This window comes from Lissotriton vulgaris, chromosome 3_1, assembly GCF_964263255.1.
Source record: "Lissotriton vulgaris chromosome 3_1, aLisVul1.2, whole genome shotgun sequence".
In the NCBI taxonomy this organism is placed as follows: domain Eukaryota; kingdom Metazoa; phylum Chordata; class Amphibia; order Caudata; family Salamandridae; genus Lissotriton; species Lissotriton vulgaris.
The window spans coordinates 185435036-185453247 of NC_141689.1; the positions used below are offsets into that span (position 1 = coordinate 185435036).

General features: G+C 42.9%; 1 protein-coding gene across 1 annotated transcript in view; it reads left to right on the forward strand.

Moving 5' to 3' along the window:
• Positions 1-18212, forward strand: part of LOC147726184 (BOS complex subunit NCLN-like) — a 212513-nt gene that overhangs the window by 140979 nt on the left and 53322 nt on the right. Inside the window, exons 10-13 of the mRNA XM_086960282.1 lie at positions 2703-2884; positions 8010-8097; positions 13911-13949; positions 17761-17924. Coding sequence (XP_086816408.1) covers positions 2703-2884; positions 8010-8097; positions 13911-13949; positions 17761-17924 — 473 coding nt within the window. The remainder of the gene's footprint in view (positions 1-2702; positions 2885-8009; positions 8098-13910; positions 13950-17760; positions 17925-18212) is intronic.

Below are 18212 nucleotides of genomic sequence, written 5' to 3' on the forward strand. Positions count from 1 at the left end.
CAGAACAGCCAAATGTAACCTTTGTCAATATTCTTTATTCTTCTTCTTATTTTTAGAAATGGGACAACAGCCAACGCGTTTTGTTCCCGTTATAGGAACTTCATCAGGGCGGATAGTATAATAAGTGGACCACATAGGATTCCAAGCGATATGCAATCGGATCAGATGGCGTCTAATCAAGTCCAATTCAGAAAGGTGTTTTAACAAAGTTGCTGACCATGTGTTTTACAGCCTGTGGTTGGAAGTTCGCGGTTTACTCAAGTCAAAGTCAGTACATGAATACAGGATGTGGCCCACATCACAAAATCAATTTTTCGAAAGGTCCATATAGTAAAAGCCAGCTGAGAACCAAATTCCGACGGCAGCGAAAAGTCACCTCAGTATATGTACAGAATCAATCAGTTCATGACTCCAGACCCAAATTTGTCCAGTGATTAAAGCTGTAACATGGATGTGTATCCATGAAATACAATGTGTGTCTGGATGTCCGTATCAGTTCAAAGTGAAGTGAGACTGCAATCCTGTCAAACACAGTGATTACTCGTATAAGCAACCCAACTTCCAACTGTAGTAAGCAAGAAAGTCGAAGTGGCTATGGTGCGTCACCAACGTTCATGATCGATTCAGCCAAGTGTAATAAGCCTGGCGGAGTTGTGCCTGTACCCGTAATTTGGAAGGAGCCTCTCCAAATGTTTGACAGGATTGCAGTCTCAATTCACTTTTGAAGTTTTGTCACTGGATATCCAGTGGGACCCAACCGCAGCAGGTCTCGGAGGCACTGTGCACAGGATCTGATATATATGGGACTTTAGGATTGAGGTGCTCAACATTTAGTCAGCTGTGTCCAGAAATGTTTGCTGTGCTGAAAGCTACACTCTACCAACAAGGCCAATGCTGTTCTGGAGTTGATTGTGCTCTTTTCTCGAGGGGCCATGGCTGGGAGTTTGGCATGTCCTGGTTCCTTGAGGAGCAGGGGCAATACTGATTTGCACAAGGTGGGCCTCTGCCTAGAGTGGTATGGTGGGTGAAAAAAGATGAACTGGAATGTGGCCTCAAACGATCGTCAGTAGCTGGGATGACTTCAAGCATACCAATTACCCATCACTTTGTTGTTTGTAGCATTTGAATGGGTCAGCAATGGCATAATACATTTCATGTTCACTCTTGACAGTGGTATTTCAATTAAAGTAAGTAACTTTGCACACCAAATTCAAATACTGCTGGCAAGTTTTAACATCAACAAATCAGGATCCAGCTAACAGTTGTAAACACTTCCAACACAAAATTGTGAAGGTGATGAATTATTACCCCAGCTTTCTCATATATTCAGTTGACACTAGCAGAATTGTTTGCTTGATACAACGAGTAATTTGGACACTGAGCCCAGGAGGTACAGCAGTAAAAGTGTTCTGAATGGGTTATTAGGAGAGGCAAAGAGGTATTCTTGGAAATTGACCTGTGCTCCTCTTGAATGCTTGTCTAGAACATAATGACCAGACACATGTTTCCATACTGTGATTCGGTGTTGAAGAATTTGATAATGCTGAGTCCATTGGAAGGAGGGGAGAACCTTTGACGACAATGAAACAGAAGGATATAGCCTTGCCGAAGCTGCGGAAACCCATAATGCTCCTAGTCTCTGGCAGCAAGTGGTTCAGAGTCAGGCGCCTTCCTGCAGAAAGCCTGGCCCTGGGTATTTGGTGTGGGGTGTTCAACTTGGTGCACTTTATAGACCCTGTGGGCTTAGGGTGTATTATAACAAAGCAGCAAATAAAGTCCTATAGGGGTTGGGTATTATGCAGTAACAGGGCTCGTACTCTATAAGTATGATGTTCACCACTAGTAAAGCGGGTCGCTCATCATAGATCTGAGTTTCTTTTTCTCGACTCACAACAACACAAGACTCATTGATTCAAGATCTACAGAAATTCGATTATTGATTAAAAACCGGGGTTTCAGACATTGTGTACAAGCTTGCAGAGTTTTAACCTATGATACCTCCCCTCCCATTGTTTTTGCTGTCTCTTGATTTTTACTTGGCATGTGGCGGAGAAGAACTGTTTTTATTAATAAGAAATAACGGACTATTGCTTCCCACTTTTTTCTTATCTTTGATAACCAAAGTTTAATAACTCTTTAATCTCAATGTATTTATGTTTTTATTTCTGTGCCTGTTCATATTTTATTGCACTTTTATGGTCATTGACCGAAATAAAGTTATCAAGAAGAAGATTATTCATGTAGTCTTTCAACATCCGACTTAATAAATTCTGCTTTCATTCGTACAAATGAATTTCCTGCTCCCTTTGCACTGCCATTTTACAATAGTCTGAAAGAGAGGGAAACATCATTAAGGGTGAAAGTTATCCTTTTGAAAATACAGGAGCAATTTCCCTTAACAGATTTGTCTAAGCGTGTGACTTGGAGTCAGCCGAATGCCTATGCGTATGTGTGACACTGCTGTCCTGGGTAGTGAAGCCACTGTATGGCTGGTATTGCCATCAAATACTTAATATGATCATTATATGCTGGGTACCAAGGGCATCTTCCAACTTATGAAAATGCACGTCTTCTAACCATCATGCCACCTCTGAAGTTAGGGAATACCAGGTGATGATGTCTCCCTATGCCAGTCTCCCCACATGGACATGATATGGACTAGTGATGCACCGTGTTCATTGATGTTTCCTGTATCCTTTCAGGTCATGAACTCTCCTCCCTTCCAGAGCATGAACTTTTCAATGGTGCACAAAAAGATCCATCTGGGAGAGGAGCTGCTCGGCTGGGAGCACGAGCAGTTTAGCCTTCGCAGGATCCCGGCCTTCACTCTGTCACACCTTGACAGCCACAGGCACGGCCTAAAGAACACCATCCTGGACACCAGGTGAGCCTTCGAGTCTACAGGTGTGGCTATCTCTATCTAAAGAATGTGTGAGCTGGTGGTGCTGCAGTAGGTTCCCTGGTCATTATGAGTATGGTGAATGTAGACTTTGTGCCTGCTCACACTGGCCTTCCTGGGTTGCAGTGAGGCACATGGCCTTTTATTTAAGAAGAGAGTTAACAGGTATCCACAAGTAACAGGAGGGTGGTGTGATGAGTTCCCTGGGCAAGACCTGCCTGACACTGGTGGGGGAGTGGTTGGCCAGGCAGGGGGGTGGGAGAGTCAGAAGTGTGCTTGAGCCAGAGGGAGGGAATCAGTCCATTGCATGGAGCCTGGAGGGAATGGTTGTCTCCAGTAAGGATAAGTGGTCTGCCCTCTGCAGGAAGCACCTCTTGAGAAGACATTGCCTCAGAAAGGTCTCTCATGGATAGATAGGTTTGTCGTGAAAACCCCCCTGCATAAAGTGTCCAAGCCATAATGAAACTATGACCTTTGCAGAGAACAGGAAACCTTCCACTGAGGTATACCTTTGTGGACTTGAAGTGCTTGGGATTAGATAAAGAAGATAAAGATCTCAGGGAATCTCTTGTACATGAAGTTAAGATACACCCTAACCTCCAAAGTCAGTTCATATGCAAGCTGGCATTTTATAATGAATTAGAATGTTTTATATGTTTTTCTTCTGCAAATCATATGGATAATAAATATCCTCATATTAATGAAGACCTCAGGGTCAAAAAGAAATTGAGGATATGAGATGATAGAAAAAGGTGAGAACGAAAACTAAAAATTCCTAAACATTGTTCATCACACACACACTTAGCTTATTTATCTACAAATCAAAAAATGTTTTGTTTATCATATCCGACGAGCCGTCCAACAGCCTCGAATGGGGTCACTGTTAAACAACATCTCAGCAGCATCTGGTGGATCTGTTTGCTTCATCCGCAGGTGCCAGAATATAGTCCACCTTCTATACCTTAAGGAGACTGTGGAGCAAACGGGGCCTAATACTCTTGGGTTCTGCATTCTCCAACACTGGACTAGAAAAAATCTCTTATTAGTTCATCGGAAGTCTGTGAAAGACACAGTTCTTTCAATTCTGCCAGGATGAACCTCCCACGAGCTCAGTTTGCCAGCAGAGTACTGCCACCACCCACAGAAAACGCAGAGAATAGAAAAGTTCCCTTTCAGCTAAAGCAATATGAGCATGAAAGATGTGACAATTTAGCACATACAAACACCCTGCTAGCTGACAAATGATGCTTGAACCCCTTGTTAAGTTAGACCCAAAAGGCTTATGCCTAACACACTCCTATTAAAGCAACCACTGAAATCCATTATTTGCTCAACCAGTGACTTTGCTAATATGTTTCAAGGACTGTAACATGTATCTTTATCAAACATAAATAAAGGCATGCTCACACACAACATGGCAATGATCCTTAGAGCCAGACAGGTGGGATCTAGACCCTCTCCGAGGCGCTGATGGATGGTTCCTTCTTTCTGGGCAGCATTTCTCATCATTCCAGAGTTTGTGACAGCCCCACTCCTGCTGCCGACATGGTGTCAAGGGCCACAGGAGAATCCTTACTGAATAAAACATGCAAGTCAAGTCACCATTATGGCCCTGCCCCTGTGGGTGAGTCGATAAATAGGCGAGCCTCCTGTCTGGGGGTTGGACCACCTTATCTCCTGGTATGAGACCAGGTACCAGCAGCGGCGGCTCCTCCTTTACAGTGGTGGAGCTTCACCCCACTGTTGGAGCCAGCAGGTGAAAACATCATGCAAAATAAAATTAAAATAAAGCAGTTTTATTATCATTTATTTTTCATGCCGGAGCCGAGTCTTGTGGGCAAGGCCATCCTCCGACAGCAGCAAGCATGGAGGAAGAGTGGTGGGCACTGCAAGTGCGCATGTCGGTTTGGCCGGCTGTCTAAGCGCGGCCATGCGCACTTAGATATTTCCAGGCTGTTACAGGGAGATCAGCAGGCCAGGTCTCCCAGTCCCTGTGGAGGCATTAAACTAGCTGTCAACGCCCAATCCTGATGCTTCGCTCATGCTGAGTTACAGTATTACTAACATGAGAGCAGTGTCTGGATTGGCAAAGGTGAGTCTGGTGCCTGTGCATCAGGAGCAGAAGAGCACCGAGGTGGCGGCAGGTAAGTTTTCTTTTCTTTTTTTTATTACTGTCCCCCATGCTGCCCCATCACTTTTCCCTGCTGGCAGTCACCACTGGGTACCAGACTATAAATCTAAAAGGCAGGCACCTCCCATATCCGCCACCATGAAAGGTGACATAGAAGAACATTCCAACATCTAGGACCACAAGCATGCAGCAGCTTGCCCATGAGATTGTTCCACATTCTTCTAACGGATGAGAACACCCAGAGTTAAGGATGCTATTAAGACTAAGTGCCAATGATGTGTGCACATGGGCTTTTATGTATCCTCAGTATTGCATTCAATACAGGCCAAGTTGCATCTAAAGAATGCTGACTTATGTTGAAGTAAGAACCGCACAGGAGTCCAGGTAGTAGTTCCAAGTTGTAGTTTACTAGATGGTTAAGTTACAGAGGTAAAGAAGTTGGTAGTCAAGGTAGTGGATAGGCCTGGAAGCAAGTTGGTAAGAAGGCCCCACCAGGAGCAGCTTCCTTCTGCTCAGCCTGGAGTCAACTGACTAACATGAGTCACACCACATTCTGTGACATCATACAGCATTCTAAATACCCTCAGAATGAACAAGGAGGGAAGACAGGGTGGAAAGGAGGAAGACAAGAAAAGACAATACATCAACTTAATATTGCCTTTTGCGTTACAATGATGTGCCTACGGGGTGCAGGTGAAAGGCCTTCAAGCAGAGACTAGGCCAACTTGACATTTTATTTTTTTGCTGCTAATATATGCGTGTGTGAATTGCCATGGTTTTTCAAGGAAACTTTGTATTCTTGGGTGCATTCACTGTTTGTAATCACAGTAGCTGAAGAGATTGTCTTAAATGGGGAAAAGGATTAGGAAGAAAGCAGGAAAGTAGCAGTAAGCTGCTGAACACACTTTTGAAGAGTAAGCATTGTTTAGGTGTTTGCGCAAAATATGCTTTCGCTTAAGTACTTGAAATTACGTCAAAATAATGCGAAATGCAAATCCATCATTTGCCCTATATTTTAGGGTAGAATACATCCTCTTGTCAGTTTTTGGCTTGAGGATTCATTTATTTACTAGCACAACAAGTGGAGAAGTGGAGAAGTGTGGCTCAATAATTAGAGCGGCAGACCCTCATGCAGAGGTCTAGCCCGGACCAGGGTTCAATTCCCCGCCTCGGCAGGTCTTGGGCTCAAAATTCCACGGGCCTGATAATTCTCTCCTCGGTGCCTATTCCAATCATGAAGTCCCACTCTGCAACTCTGGGCAATAGCTTGCTTAATCTCCACAACGGCCCCCACAACGCTAAGGATTCCTGGCCTCCACCTTGGGGGTGCCCAGGAGTGGACGCCTCACAGGGAAAGCCAGGATGGGTTCCACAGTGGTATTCGTACAAGCGCCTTGAGACCCTTGCGGGTGAGTAGTGCGCTATACAAGTATCAATTTACAATTTACAAACAACAGCTGCTCATGTTCTGTCGTTCACAATTTGCGCCAACTGAGCAAAATTATGCAAAGTGGTGTCATTTCAGGAGTTTTTCATAATACGTGTAATGTGAATGCGCTGAGCCTTGAAATAGGCCCTATGTTAAGTGGACTTCCAGAATGCTAAAAGGAGAACGCCTATGTACATGCCCAATAAACAGATGTAATAAGCCAGACGTGTATCAGCAATCCCGACTGCTCTCAGCTCTCAATGCCAGACAGCATGGCCGGTGGGGTTGAACCCTTCTGGAAGATCTAATAATATCAATGCACTTCCAGCTGCCACCAAGCTGAGGGGGAAACTAGCTTGAGTACTTAGACCCTTGCATATGAGCTCATAACTGTTGGCTGTTTGATTTTACCGCATGTTTGCTGCAGCCGGTAATAGAGATAAAGGGGGCACATTCATCATAATATTTAGGTCAGGTCCAGGTTTCATCAGGATTAAAAAGACTAATTCCAACTTTGAAGATGACTTACAATGCTTTGTTCAATTGAAGACTCAAGTGCTAACCTTAGTTGACCTTGAGTGGAGCTCTGGAATTGTTTTAAAGCAGACGGACAAGGACCTAGTGGGTTGGCTTCAACTTGTTACAAAGGACGACAGAGATGGGCACAGGGTACGTGCAGAAGAAGAACGAGGCTTCCTGCTATGGCCCAATTTAGATTTACTTAACAGCAGTGGAGACACCTTTGAAACAATGTTGATATTATATTTGTTGCAGATTACTTCATGATCCTCCCGAGAAAATGTCCAAGCCCTTTACAGGTAGTTTATTTGTGAGATGCTCAGGCCTCTACCTCCTGGATGGAGACAAGCACCAAATAAGACATTGTGGCACGAGGCAGCAGACTCTCACTTCCAGGCAAAATGTGGCTGCACGTATATATAGCAAACATATACCTCTGCACTTATGCCCATGAGCCAACCATATCCTCACCACTTTGGAAGGCTTGCAAGACTCAGTGTAATACACAATAGTGTCCAATCAAAAAGAACTACAAAGATGTAGAAAGATGCTGGGCTCCAGTGTTGATGCAGTTAGTTCCTCTATTGAGTAGTAACGTACAGATTATTTGTGTATGTCAAGATGCCCCGCACAGAGCTGAGACACTTGCTTTTCAGCTCCTCTACCAACTCATCTCCACATCCACATCCACATGTGTACAGATGACATCCCCAACATTCTAAAGAGAACTACCATCCAGGCAGGGCAGCAGCAGAGATCATGAAGGGTTTAGCAGGAGTGGATGAAAACAAGATCTTACCTGTGCTCAAATTTTCTGTACCATGTTCAATGCCTGATCTGCCTACTCTGTCCTTTAGCAAAAACTATAGGTAAAGAAATGTTTTCCTGTACAAATTCCATGGCATCCTAGTTAGTGACACCTTACCCTCTGCCCTGAGACCTGTGAATTTAGTGTATCTCTGAGAACTGTGTGTTGTTAATGATCCACCTTTGCATAAAAAGCTCATTTGTAATATGTATATATCCTTCAGGTCCCAGGTTGACATACAGCGGCTAAAGAGAAATGCTGAGATACTAGCGGAGAGCCTGGCGAGGTTCATGTATAAATTGACCAGGAAGGTAAGCACATAGTTGTTTCCGCACTGAAGAAGTGTTCTGGGTTATGGGGTTTCCTGATGCGGAATCAATGGTAGGAAGTTCAGCAGTCAGACTGACCATAGAAGCATCATGTCCATAGGAGCTCAGTGGTAAAATATCTCCTTGCCTTGGGCAAAAAAAATTCTAGAACAGGTTTTTGTCTGGATTGAGGTTGGTTTTTATAATGAAGTTTTATTCGTATTTTGACAATAATTCTGAATAAAAACTACTTAAGACTTATTAGAACAACCATGTAGGGGTCTTTCAGATTGGCCCATACTATATCACATCATACATTGACCAGAGTACCTGCTATATTTGTGTAAGGGGAGGGGGAAATGAATAACCTGCTGCTTTAGCGAGAGGAAGCTACGGCATCAGTGCGCTCTATAAATTGCACCTAAGATAAGATAAGATAAGATTGGCCCTTCGATGCTGTCCATGCCATCTATCCAGGTTTCGTGGGGTGCTGGGTAAAGTCATACTTTCAATGACATCTCCCCAGCATTAGTGTTTATTGGGGTGAATGTATGCTGTCAGTGACTTCTGTCCAGCTTTAGTGGGTTCCCCAAGACTAGGTCCCTACCATTCTCAAGTGCTTATGTGCTCACTTGATTCTAGCCCAAAGTTTGTCAGACTTTGGTCCCCCATATCTTCTGAAAGGTGCCGGTTAATACCCTGCTTTCTTAAAGTTCCCTCTCTGCCCGATACACGGATCCATTCCTGTGCACCATTGCTCTTCAGTGGGGCCTTGTGTGCCTCCACATCCACCTTCTGCATCTGTTTTTGGCCACCTCAGATCCAAGCGAGGAGAGAGTGAGCTTCTAGTGAGCTCTGAGATGCTATTATTTTCCTCAAATATAAGATGGAGAACCCAGGCTCCACATACATTGCAGGGACTGCATACAAACAAATCCCCTTATATGTGTGTATCAGCATGTATGAGTGAACCAAGTATTTTTTATTTTATGTGATTATGTCTTAATATGAAGGGTCAAACTGTGATTAGTTTAATTTAGAAAATTCTGGTTCCGGTAACATCATAAACCACAAGGTCAAGATGTCTCTGAGATGTCAATATTGGACCATAAGATACATGCTACTTGTCATGCATTTTAAGCAGACATGTTTATTTTGGGGAAGTTAGCTTGAAAACGCAGTTCTCTTCAAGAAGCTAATAGTAGGCAGTGCTTGGAGTTAGAATGTTTGGGTTTAAATGTCATATAACAATGCCTAATAATGTGGGCCAGTGGATTTACTAGAGTCTGTAGCAGCAGCCTGCACATAATTATGGTATTTGTCATATATTGCATACCATACTGTGCATTATCTGCTGATTTCACAGAGAATGGGCCGTATAACTTGCGTTTTTTAGATAACCTTGCTGCATAATCCAGGGGATCTGACAATGGTTAAGGTACGCAGAATGGGTTGGGCCCGTCATTATCATGGATTTTTATGCCACCGCATTTTTGAAGAAAAAAATAAAAAACAAAGTGAAAGAAAGAGTGTGTGTGTGCCTCTCTCTCTCACTGGAAAAACCAAATGTTAAAGTGACATTATAGTTACGTGAAGATGTCAGCTGCTTTAAACGTACAAAACCACTGAAATTTGTGAGTTATCGTTATCTCTAGTAACTATAACTCTTTCCCCTGCCATGCACAGTTTTCTCATCAATAATTTAATTGGAAATTTTGCAGTGATATTATCAATGACGTCATGGAAGATCTCATGGGTGATGCAATATGTGTGTTAATTAGCAGTGCATGGCAAGGGTGCGAGTTATAGCTGCCTTAAGGCACAAGTTATAATTACTTGAGATAACTATTTTATTACAATACGCAAAGTTAACCCCCCCGGCCTTTGAACCTGCGCGGTGGGGGTTGGCCGTCTTGCGGCCAACTCCACCTTCTTTCTCTCTCTGCCCCTCAGCATCCCGTTCCTCTTCTCCCTCCTATTAGACACCAACCCACTGTATATAAAGCAGATCTATTGTCTTTCTCAAAAAATAACCAATAGCTTTAATCAATATATATTTCAGTGAGACACCCAATGCAATATTTATTAATATTGATTAATTAAAACATCTTTAATAAAGTTTTACTAAAATACGTCTGTGACTTCTTTTACATAGTTTTTATTATTATATTTTGTTGGTGAAAAATGTGACAGTAAACAGTCAGAGACATATATTTAAAAAAAAAAATCTTTCTTTGAACATTTTTCAGTTCCAAAAAATCCAATCATAAAGACATCCTCAAGAGGGCCTTGTATCTTGTTTATACATCGCTAGGCCACATAAAATTCAGCCATTGAACCAGCCCTTATAGGATGCTGTACTCCAAGCAGTAGAACAAATGCTACATACAGCCTGGGAGCTGCTTTCAAAAAAATACGGGAAGTTCACCTGGGGTCATCAATTTTGTAATGTTGCTGGGGGGATGTAGAACTCCCTGCAGCCCACCACAACACTAAAAAAACGTTGTTGGTGCCCCCGCCCCTCTAGCCACGGCCCCAAACCCAAAACATACGTAAGTAGACCTTGTAGGGCATTATGGTGTGCTCCTTGAAGGAACAGTGAATAATGAATTAGCCCAAACAGCAAAATAACAAAACCACTGAAGTTCACCAGTTATTGTTATCTCAAGTAACTATAACTCGTGCCCCAGAGTAACTATGGGCCAGATGTAGGAGCCCTAATACCGGTCAGTAACGGCCGAATTCGGCAGTTACCGACCGGTATTAGGGTTTTCAGATGTAGGGGGGGCTATATTTTACCGATTCTGTAAATTTACCGAATCGGTAAAATACCGAATCGGTATATTTACCGATTCGGTAAATCCATATGTAGGTGACACTCCTAAGAGTGCCACAGGCCCTAAAGAGCCGGTATTTTACCACCCAATCCTATTGGGTGGTAAAATACCGAATTCAGGTGTGCATGCACATCTGTGCATGCACACCTGTGCAATGTGACACACAGACATGCCCTTAGGGCATGTATGTGTGCCACATGGCACAGAAGCCTGTACTTGGGGTGCTAGAGGGTGTCAAAGTGACACCCCCTGCACCCTTGCAGGATTCGGTATTTACCGATTCGGTAAATACCGAATCGGTATTGCCCATTGATTCCTATGGGCTTCAAGGCCCATAGGAATCAATGGGCAATACCGATTCGGTATTTACCGAATCGGTAAATACCGAATGTTACAGATTCGGTAAATCAGATTTTTGATTTACCTACATCTGCCTCCTTCTAATTTACTGATTCATAAATACCGAATCGGTAAAATTCGGTATTTATGAGTCGGTAAATTAGAGTTACCTACATCTAGCCCTATAACTCATGCACTACCATGCACAGTGTTGTCATTAATGATGTAATGTCAGATGTTGCAATGATATCATCAATGATCTCATAGGACAAGTCACGAGTTATGTAATATGGGAGGTAGTTGGCAGTGCACAACAAAGGCATACATTATAATTACTGTAGGGCACAAGATATAGTTAGTTTGAAATAGAATATTTTAACAGAAATTTTAACATAAATATAATATCCCTTTAACTTTTGATTTTTTCATTAAATGTAACGTTTTTTTAATATAAGGTAATATATTATTACAATTCTTAACTATCACCTCACTTTAACATCTGTTTTTTTCAGTGAATTTCTGTGTTTTTTAACGTAAATTAAGATGTCATTTGCCTGTGGCCAGCTCTGCTCCCAACCCCGTTGCAGGCTTCCAACCCCACCCACCACCCGCAGCACATGGCTGACTATGTAATAATATGTATATAACAACTATGTATGTAACAATATAAAGGCTGTTAAGTAAGGCAGTCCTCCCAGTTTTGTTAAAGGGTCAAAACACCAAAATATAAAATGCAGTGGGCCCATTGGTTTTGTCAAAGGGTCAGCACATCAACATATATAAAGCACACCTACAAGCTTGGTCAAAAAATCATCAATAACTATAAACAAACATATATTTAATAAATTCACACATAGCAATATTTAATAATAGTGACTATCGCAAATTATTTTTAATAAAGCACTTAAAAAAATGTTACACATCTTTCAGTCTTTTTTAAACATTTTCAAGCCCTAATGTGCTGCCATGGGACCAACCTCAAAGGAGCCCTGCACTCCAGCCAAAGAGCGTACAGCTCCAGCCTGAGGCCAATGCCCATTGTAAGTTTTGGAGACCCTTCAAGATAAAACTATTCTAATAAGTTTCGTGGCATGGTGCCATTGGGATACCCACCTCCAGAAAACATTGTTGAGCTCAAGAAGATTCTAAGGCCCTGATTACAACTCTGGCGGTCCGAGGTCCGCCTGACTTGCAGGGGCACGTGGGTAGCAGTTGAGCCACCGCCACACCAGCGTTCCGACCGCCCTATTATAACTTGGGCAGTCGGACTGTCATTGCACTGTCGCAACCATCAGGGATCAGAGATCTTGGCCAGTTTTCATGACGATTCCTCCTCCATGAAAACCACAACAGAGAGGAAATAACGGTGGCCCAAAAGGGCCTCCTGCTGCCTCAAGGTCATGGGATGCATGCATGGGGGCACATGTTGGGCCCTCCAGTGTGCTTGTAGTCCAGTACCTTTACGGCATGGACTGGTCCATGCTGTGCAAGCACTGTCTTTGACGTTCCCATAGCGATACCCATTTTATAGGCACTGTCGTGAGACCGCCAAAAGACCACCCACAAGTGACAAGTCAGTATCTGGCGGGCGGTAGGCACATAGGCCTGGCGACGCGGGGGCGGGTCGCCGGCATGGTGGTCCCGCATTGACAAAACTCGTAATCACACCCTAAGACTTCAAGGAAAGATCAAGAGGATCTTGAAATGTTAGATTTTTCACCAGACCAGTATGATACACTAACGTCCACAGAGACCTGAAGTTGAAAATATGAAATAATGTCAGAACTGCTGTATTTATTATCACCAGATGGATTATCACCTAAATCTATATTACATCGGTCAGTCTGACTGATCACTTCACTCTGAAACTGATTATGTTTTCAGTTACCCAAGTTTTTTCCAAAACCCAAGACCACAGCACTGCGGCCGGGCAAACCGAGAGGCTATTACACTTGATATTTCAATATCTGAAAGATATATTGAAGTTTGCCGATTTGGAACAGGGTATGATATCTTTAAGTAAGCATGTTGGCACCCATGGGGCACAGGTGCACCTGGGTATAATTAAAGTAAGGCTCTTGAGCAAAAGGGGGCTGTCAAACCCATTGCCCAGTTGTACCAGTTGCATAGATAGTGCTTAGACCCTATGATAGGGAATTACGTCAAGAGCGCAATTATGGCAATACTCTACACTGAGTGTTGCTGAGAAAGAGAAGCAATAACTGACAATCTTGATGAAACTGTGTGTAGAGCTGGGGACAAACCAACACATGAGACGCTCCGACCCTCAAAGATGACCCACTCTTTGACGGAGTCTGGAAAGAGCTCCTGGGATTTCGTTGTTCTGTTTGTTAAATTGGACATGTCTATAATTGTAAAAAAAATATCCATTTCAATTGTGCTTACATGTGTAAATAGGTCTAATGTAATACTATTTTGTATGCTCCTCATCTAATTTAAACCAAACAACCAAGAAGATATGACCTTTTTTATGGAAAAAGAGGTATGTGATGCAGTAAGGATGTATGCAGGTATCCTTTGTTAACAGTGTGAACATTGACGTAAAATGCATGTATTTCATGTCATTAATGGTCCCATTTTTTGTCATGACCAATGACGATTCCTTTGGGTTTTTTTCAGAACATTCCAGAGAACCTTCGGGTATTTCAAGGAGAGCGGGTAAGACCTCTTCTAATGTCATGTACATATACAGCTCCATTGTATCACTGCAGACTATGAGTGTTGCAGTGGACAAGGCGATGATCCTGAGATGTCACATAGTTAGCCTGGAAGTACCTTCAGGTTTTGTGGGTTGGAGCAGGGAAGGAGTGCATGAGTAAAGCACTTGAAGGGCTCTTCAGGTCTTTGTAGGGGAGGGTTAAGGTCTGGGTAGGTGTCTGTTATTCCTTTAGGATCACAAATTATTAAGATATCTGCACAAAGTCAAATGTAATTATTACTTCAGCACATTCCAAAATAAATGCATATCTGGAGCGAGGCGCATATGCACCTGTTAAGGCGATTGGTACAAGGTCAAGGCATTGTTGTGTGTGGAGGGGATGCTGATGGAGGAAGTGGGGAGATGGGCCAAGCTCTGTGATTTAATGCTGTGTTTGCTGCAAGCCATATTTGTTTGGTAAAAGAGTGAAAAGAAGGAGGTATGAGGAAGACATAAGAGACATCCACATAAAATGTTACTAATTCTCCATCATTTCTGGGGGTGCACCTGTCCCCGGTGTATTTCGTGCTTAATGGCCTTCCTCAGTCAAGTGGAAGCATGGGGTAATGGTGCGGGAGGAGATCTATCTTGCTTAAGAGGGCAATATCGCCATCTTGAGGTGGTGTCTAAAATCTTAATTTCAGTGCGCCCAGAGCCATGTTCTATAAGTGCCCTGTTGGCATACGCTGTTGTGCAGTTGCTCACTAAATTGTTTTACCCGCCTTTAGTCCTATGATGCCAATCATGCAGTTCAGGGCCCAACCTACACGGTGGGTCACACATGTACTCAATATTCACAAATAATCTTTATTTTTCAAATGTTCTGCTGCAGTTTTGAACTAAATTATAAATATTCACATCTCAAACCTGCTCTGAGACCCGGCGTAACAGCCAGATATGCATATTAGCTATACAAACATAAGTGCAGAGGAATTTGAAGAAACCTAAGGAACAATCCAATTAACACTTACAAATGCCTCTCGCCCTAAAAAATTGCTGGAAAACATTTTGAAAGATTTCATCCACAGTGGACAAGCCAGCCCTTCTCAAAACCTGAAAACCTAAGACACGTCACAAAGCTACAAACTAATGATACAGTTGGTAACTGATCATGCTGAAATTAGCCAGCTGCAATCTTTTGCCCTAATGGCACACAGCAATAATGAAGGCAACAGCCAACATAAAAAAACATTACAAAAAAATCCCCATTAAAAACCTGTTAACAGCTGTGAAGAAAATGGAAAAGGCATCCATTGTGAAACTCATCAGTGATGGCACAAACAAATTAGGGGTGATCTACCAGAAGATGAGCAACCAATAAGGCAACCTTTTGAAGTCTCTTTCACCACCTTCCAACATATGACTTCTGAGGTGTCATCCAAATTAACCAAGCAACAAAATTAAACTAATATCCCTCTAAACCATACCTAGTCACGTGCGTGAAATAATTCCTCAATTTAGGTAGTACTCAATTTACCTTGAATTTGTGACACGTCCTTTACAACACTCCATCACACAATGCATTCTGTTGATTCAAAAATAATACACATCTATGCTTGTTCTCCAATATCCTCTACACTGTCAGGAATCAGGTTAGGTGAAGACATGGAGGTGCTGGAAGAACTGGAGTTCAGGTATGTGGAGGCCTAGAGAGTCAAAAGCACTAGAACACTAACTCCTGGAGATGCATACTCAACTCTCTTCCTGATGTAAGATAATTTCCAGGTCAGGACGGGTAGAGCCCTATTTAAATTTCCTGAGACTTTATCCCAGTGCCTGGCAATGAGTTCAATGGTGTATCGCCCTTTTCGATCCTTGTTGTAGTTCAGACCGGTTTTGGCATCTCTCGCAGTCTTACTTGTATGGGTTGAACAGAATCCTAGGGCCTTTGTTGAATTCCTGGTTGGCTTTGGGCTCATCATTGCATCTTCCACGCCTGGAAGCAGTAAGCCTTGTGTCAGTTGTTACCCATATGATACCTTCCAGCTGGTATCTACACTGACTCTATGCACAGCGTCTTACAACTGGACAGATCTACCCAAGATTCATACCATCCATGCAGAGTGGTGCCATCCCTTGATACAGACGAAGCCTCGGAGAGTGAGTTCCAGGCCCTGATTTCTCTCTTGCTCCTTACCCCTGTTTCTCCTCTGGTTGCTGTGTTTGCTGATACTTATCACTCTGTTCACCAGTAGAGCGTCTAAGTGACTGCAAGAGCTTTCAGAGAGTCTGTGGTTCTGAATCCTGATATACACTTATAATGCAAAATGAGGAACTAGACAACTCCAAAGGTACGTAGTACTCAACCACATCTTATAGTAACCTCATATTCATGTTATGGCCTGAAATGTTCACTGAAACTACCCAGTCAACAGCCAAGAAGACATTCCTCTAACCTTGGATAAGAACTAGAACTCACCTCTAATATTCCTCACCCTCCCTGCAGCCTACAACAACGTAAACTCAGCTGCTTGCTGAGAAGACACTAAGAGCAGTATGGCATCTCCACACCTGCCCTGAAATGGATCCTGTCATTCCAAGCCAAACACACCCAAAGTGGTTCCCGTATTGGGGCATTAGAATCATCATCACACATAGTGTCTTGTGTCCTAAGAATCATTTTGCCTGATATCCAACAACTACTCTCAACACTTACCCCAGCTCCTAGAGCAATAATAATTGAACCTTAAAATGTAAGTTGATAATACCCAATTCAACTTCTACCTGGAAAGCATGTCATTGAACACGCCAGGACCATGTATACCTTTGTCTGAACTGGTCTATGATTGAGGTCTGGTACCGAGGGGAACAGAAAACATTACTCCACCCAGCAAGTGGTCTCCTACCTGCCACACACTGAAAAAAAGGAATGTGAGTATTTCTTTCGACGCAGAGGTCTCCTTATTACTCAAGTCTGTGAGTGGCCATAGGCATTACCTTGCTGTGCTTCCTACTCTTTACTAAACTCCAGTTTCTCCCAATTGACCACCAGGTCGAGCCGATGAATGGATCAAATATAACGCCGTGTACACTGGTCTCTCAAAGTAGCCCATCCAGAGGCTACACAGGCTCCAATATCAGACTGCCAGATTGCACCTGAGCCCAGGGAGAGATGACCGCATCAAGCAAAGTGTGAACTTGGTTTACTGGCTCCATGTAGATGCAAGGATTTAATTCAAACTCCTTTGCTGTATTTATGAAACATAATGGGCCCTATGTACCTACAAACCTTAACTGACTGGACTTAGTTGTTCCCTGCATCCCAACATAACAACTCTGGCATATCATCAGTACTTTGAGGCAACCAAATGCCAATGCAAAGATCATCTTCTCAAACATTTGCCTCTGTAAATAGACACATAAAAGCTGTGGTTATCTAGATTGCCTTCTCTCTTGCTGAAGCATCATTTAAGGGTAACTAGTGATAGCTACTGCTGTACCCACGGCGCTGCTTGTTGACTCCTTGGCTTTGCCTGTATCCCAGTCTATCCACAGATCTTTCAAAAGCAAGAATGCATTAAGAGTTTGCAACAAGTTTAGCTGGTTTATTAGTGCCTGCCCTAAACCACTTATTTTGTAATGTGCCACAGCCACAACTGTGCATTAAAGACAGTTTTTTGTCAGATAGTATGACGTCACAACCTGTGTCGCACTGGGTGTCGAACCTTCTGATGTTACTTCTGTTTCTCCTGTGATTTCGGTGCAGTGGTGCAACTGGTATCTTGATCCTCCTCCTACAATGAATGTTATGTAAACTGTGTTTGTTTCTAGGGAGTAGATGAGTCCCGGCTGAGTGCAGTTCTAGATTGGCTCGTGCTACAACCCCGCGCAGCGCAACTGATCGACAGGGATCACCCACTGCTCACCACCATGGAGTATTTCTTGCAAAGATACCTGAGCAATGTTAAACGACATGTCTTTAAGGCTGATGAAAGGTAACATAAAAGTGTTCTTAATGCTGAAATGTAGTTGGACTATGTACAGGTCACTGTTTCATTCTGTATCTTCAAAAGAACTGTTGAATCTGCTTCTAATAGTTACATAGCTTAAAGAAATACCAAGTCACATGACATGATACAATCGATTCACAAAAGGGGGTGGTGATGAACAGAGTGTCTGAATTGAGCAGACCACTCTTACCCAGTCCAAAGATCAGGGCTTGATCCATCACCGTTATTTATCTCACTGCCCCATCCCAGCTCAGAACCTGGCTATATGCAAAT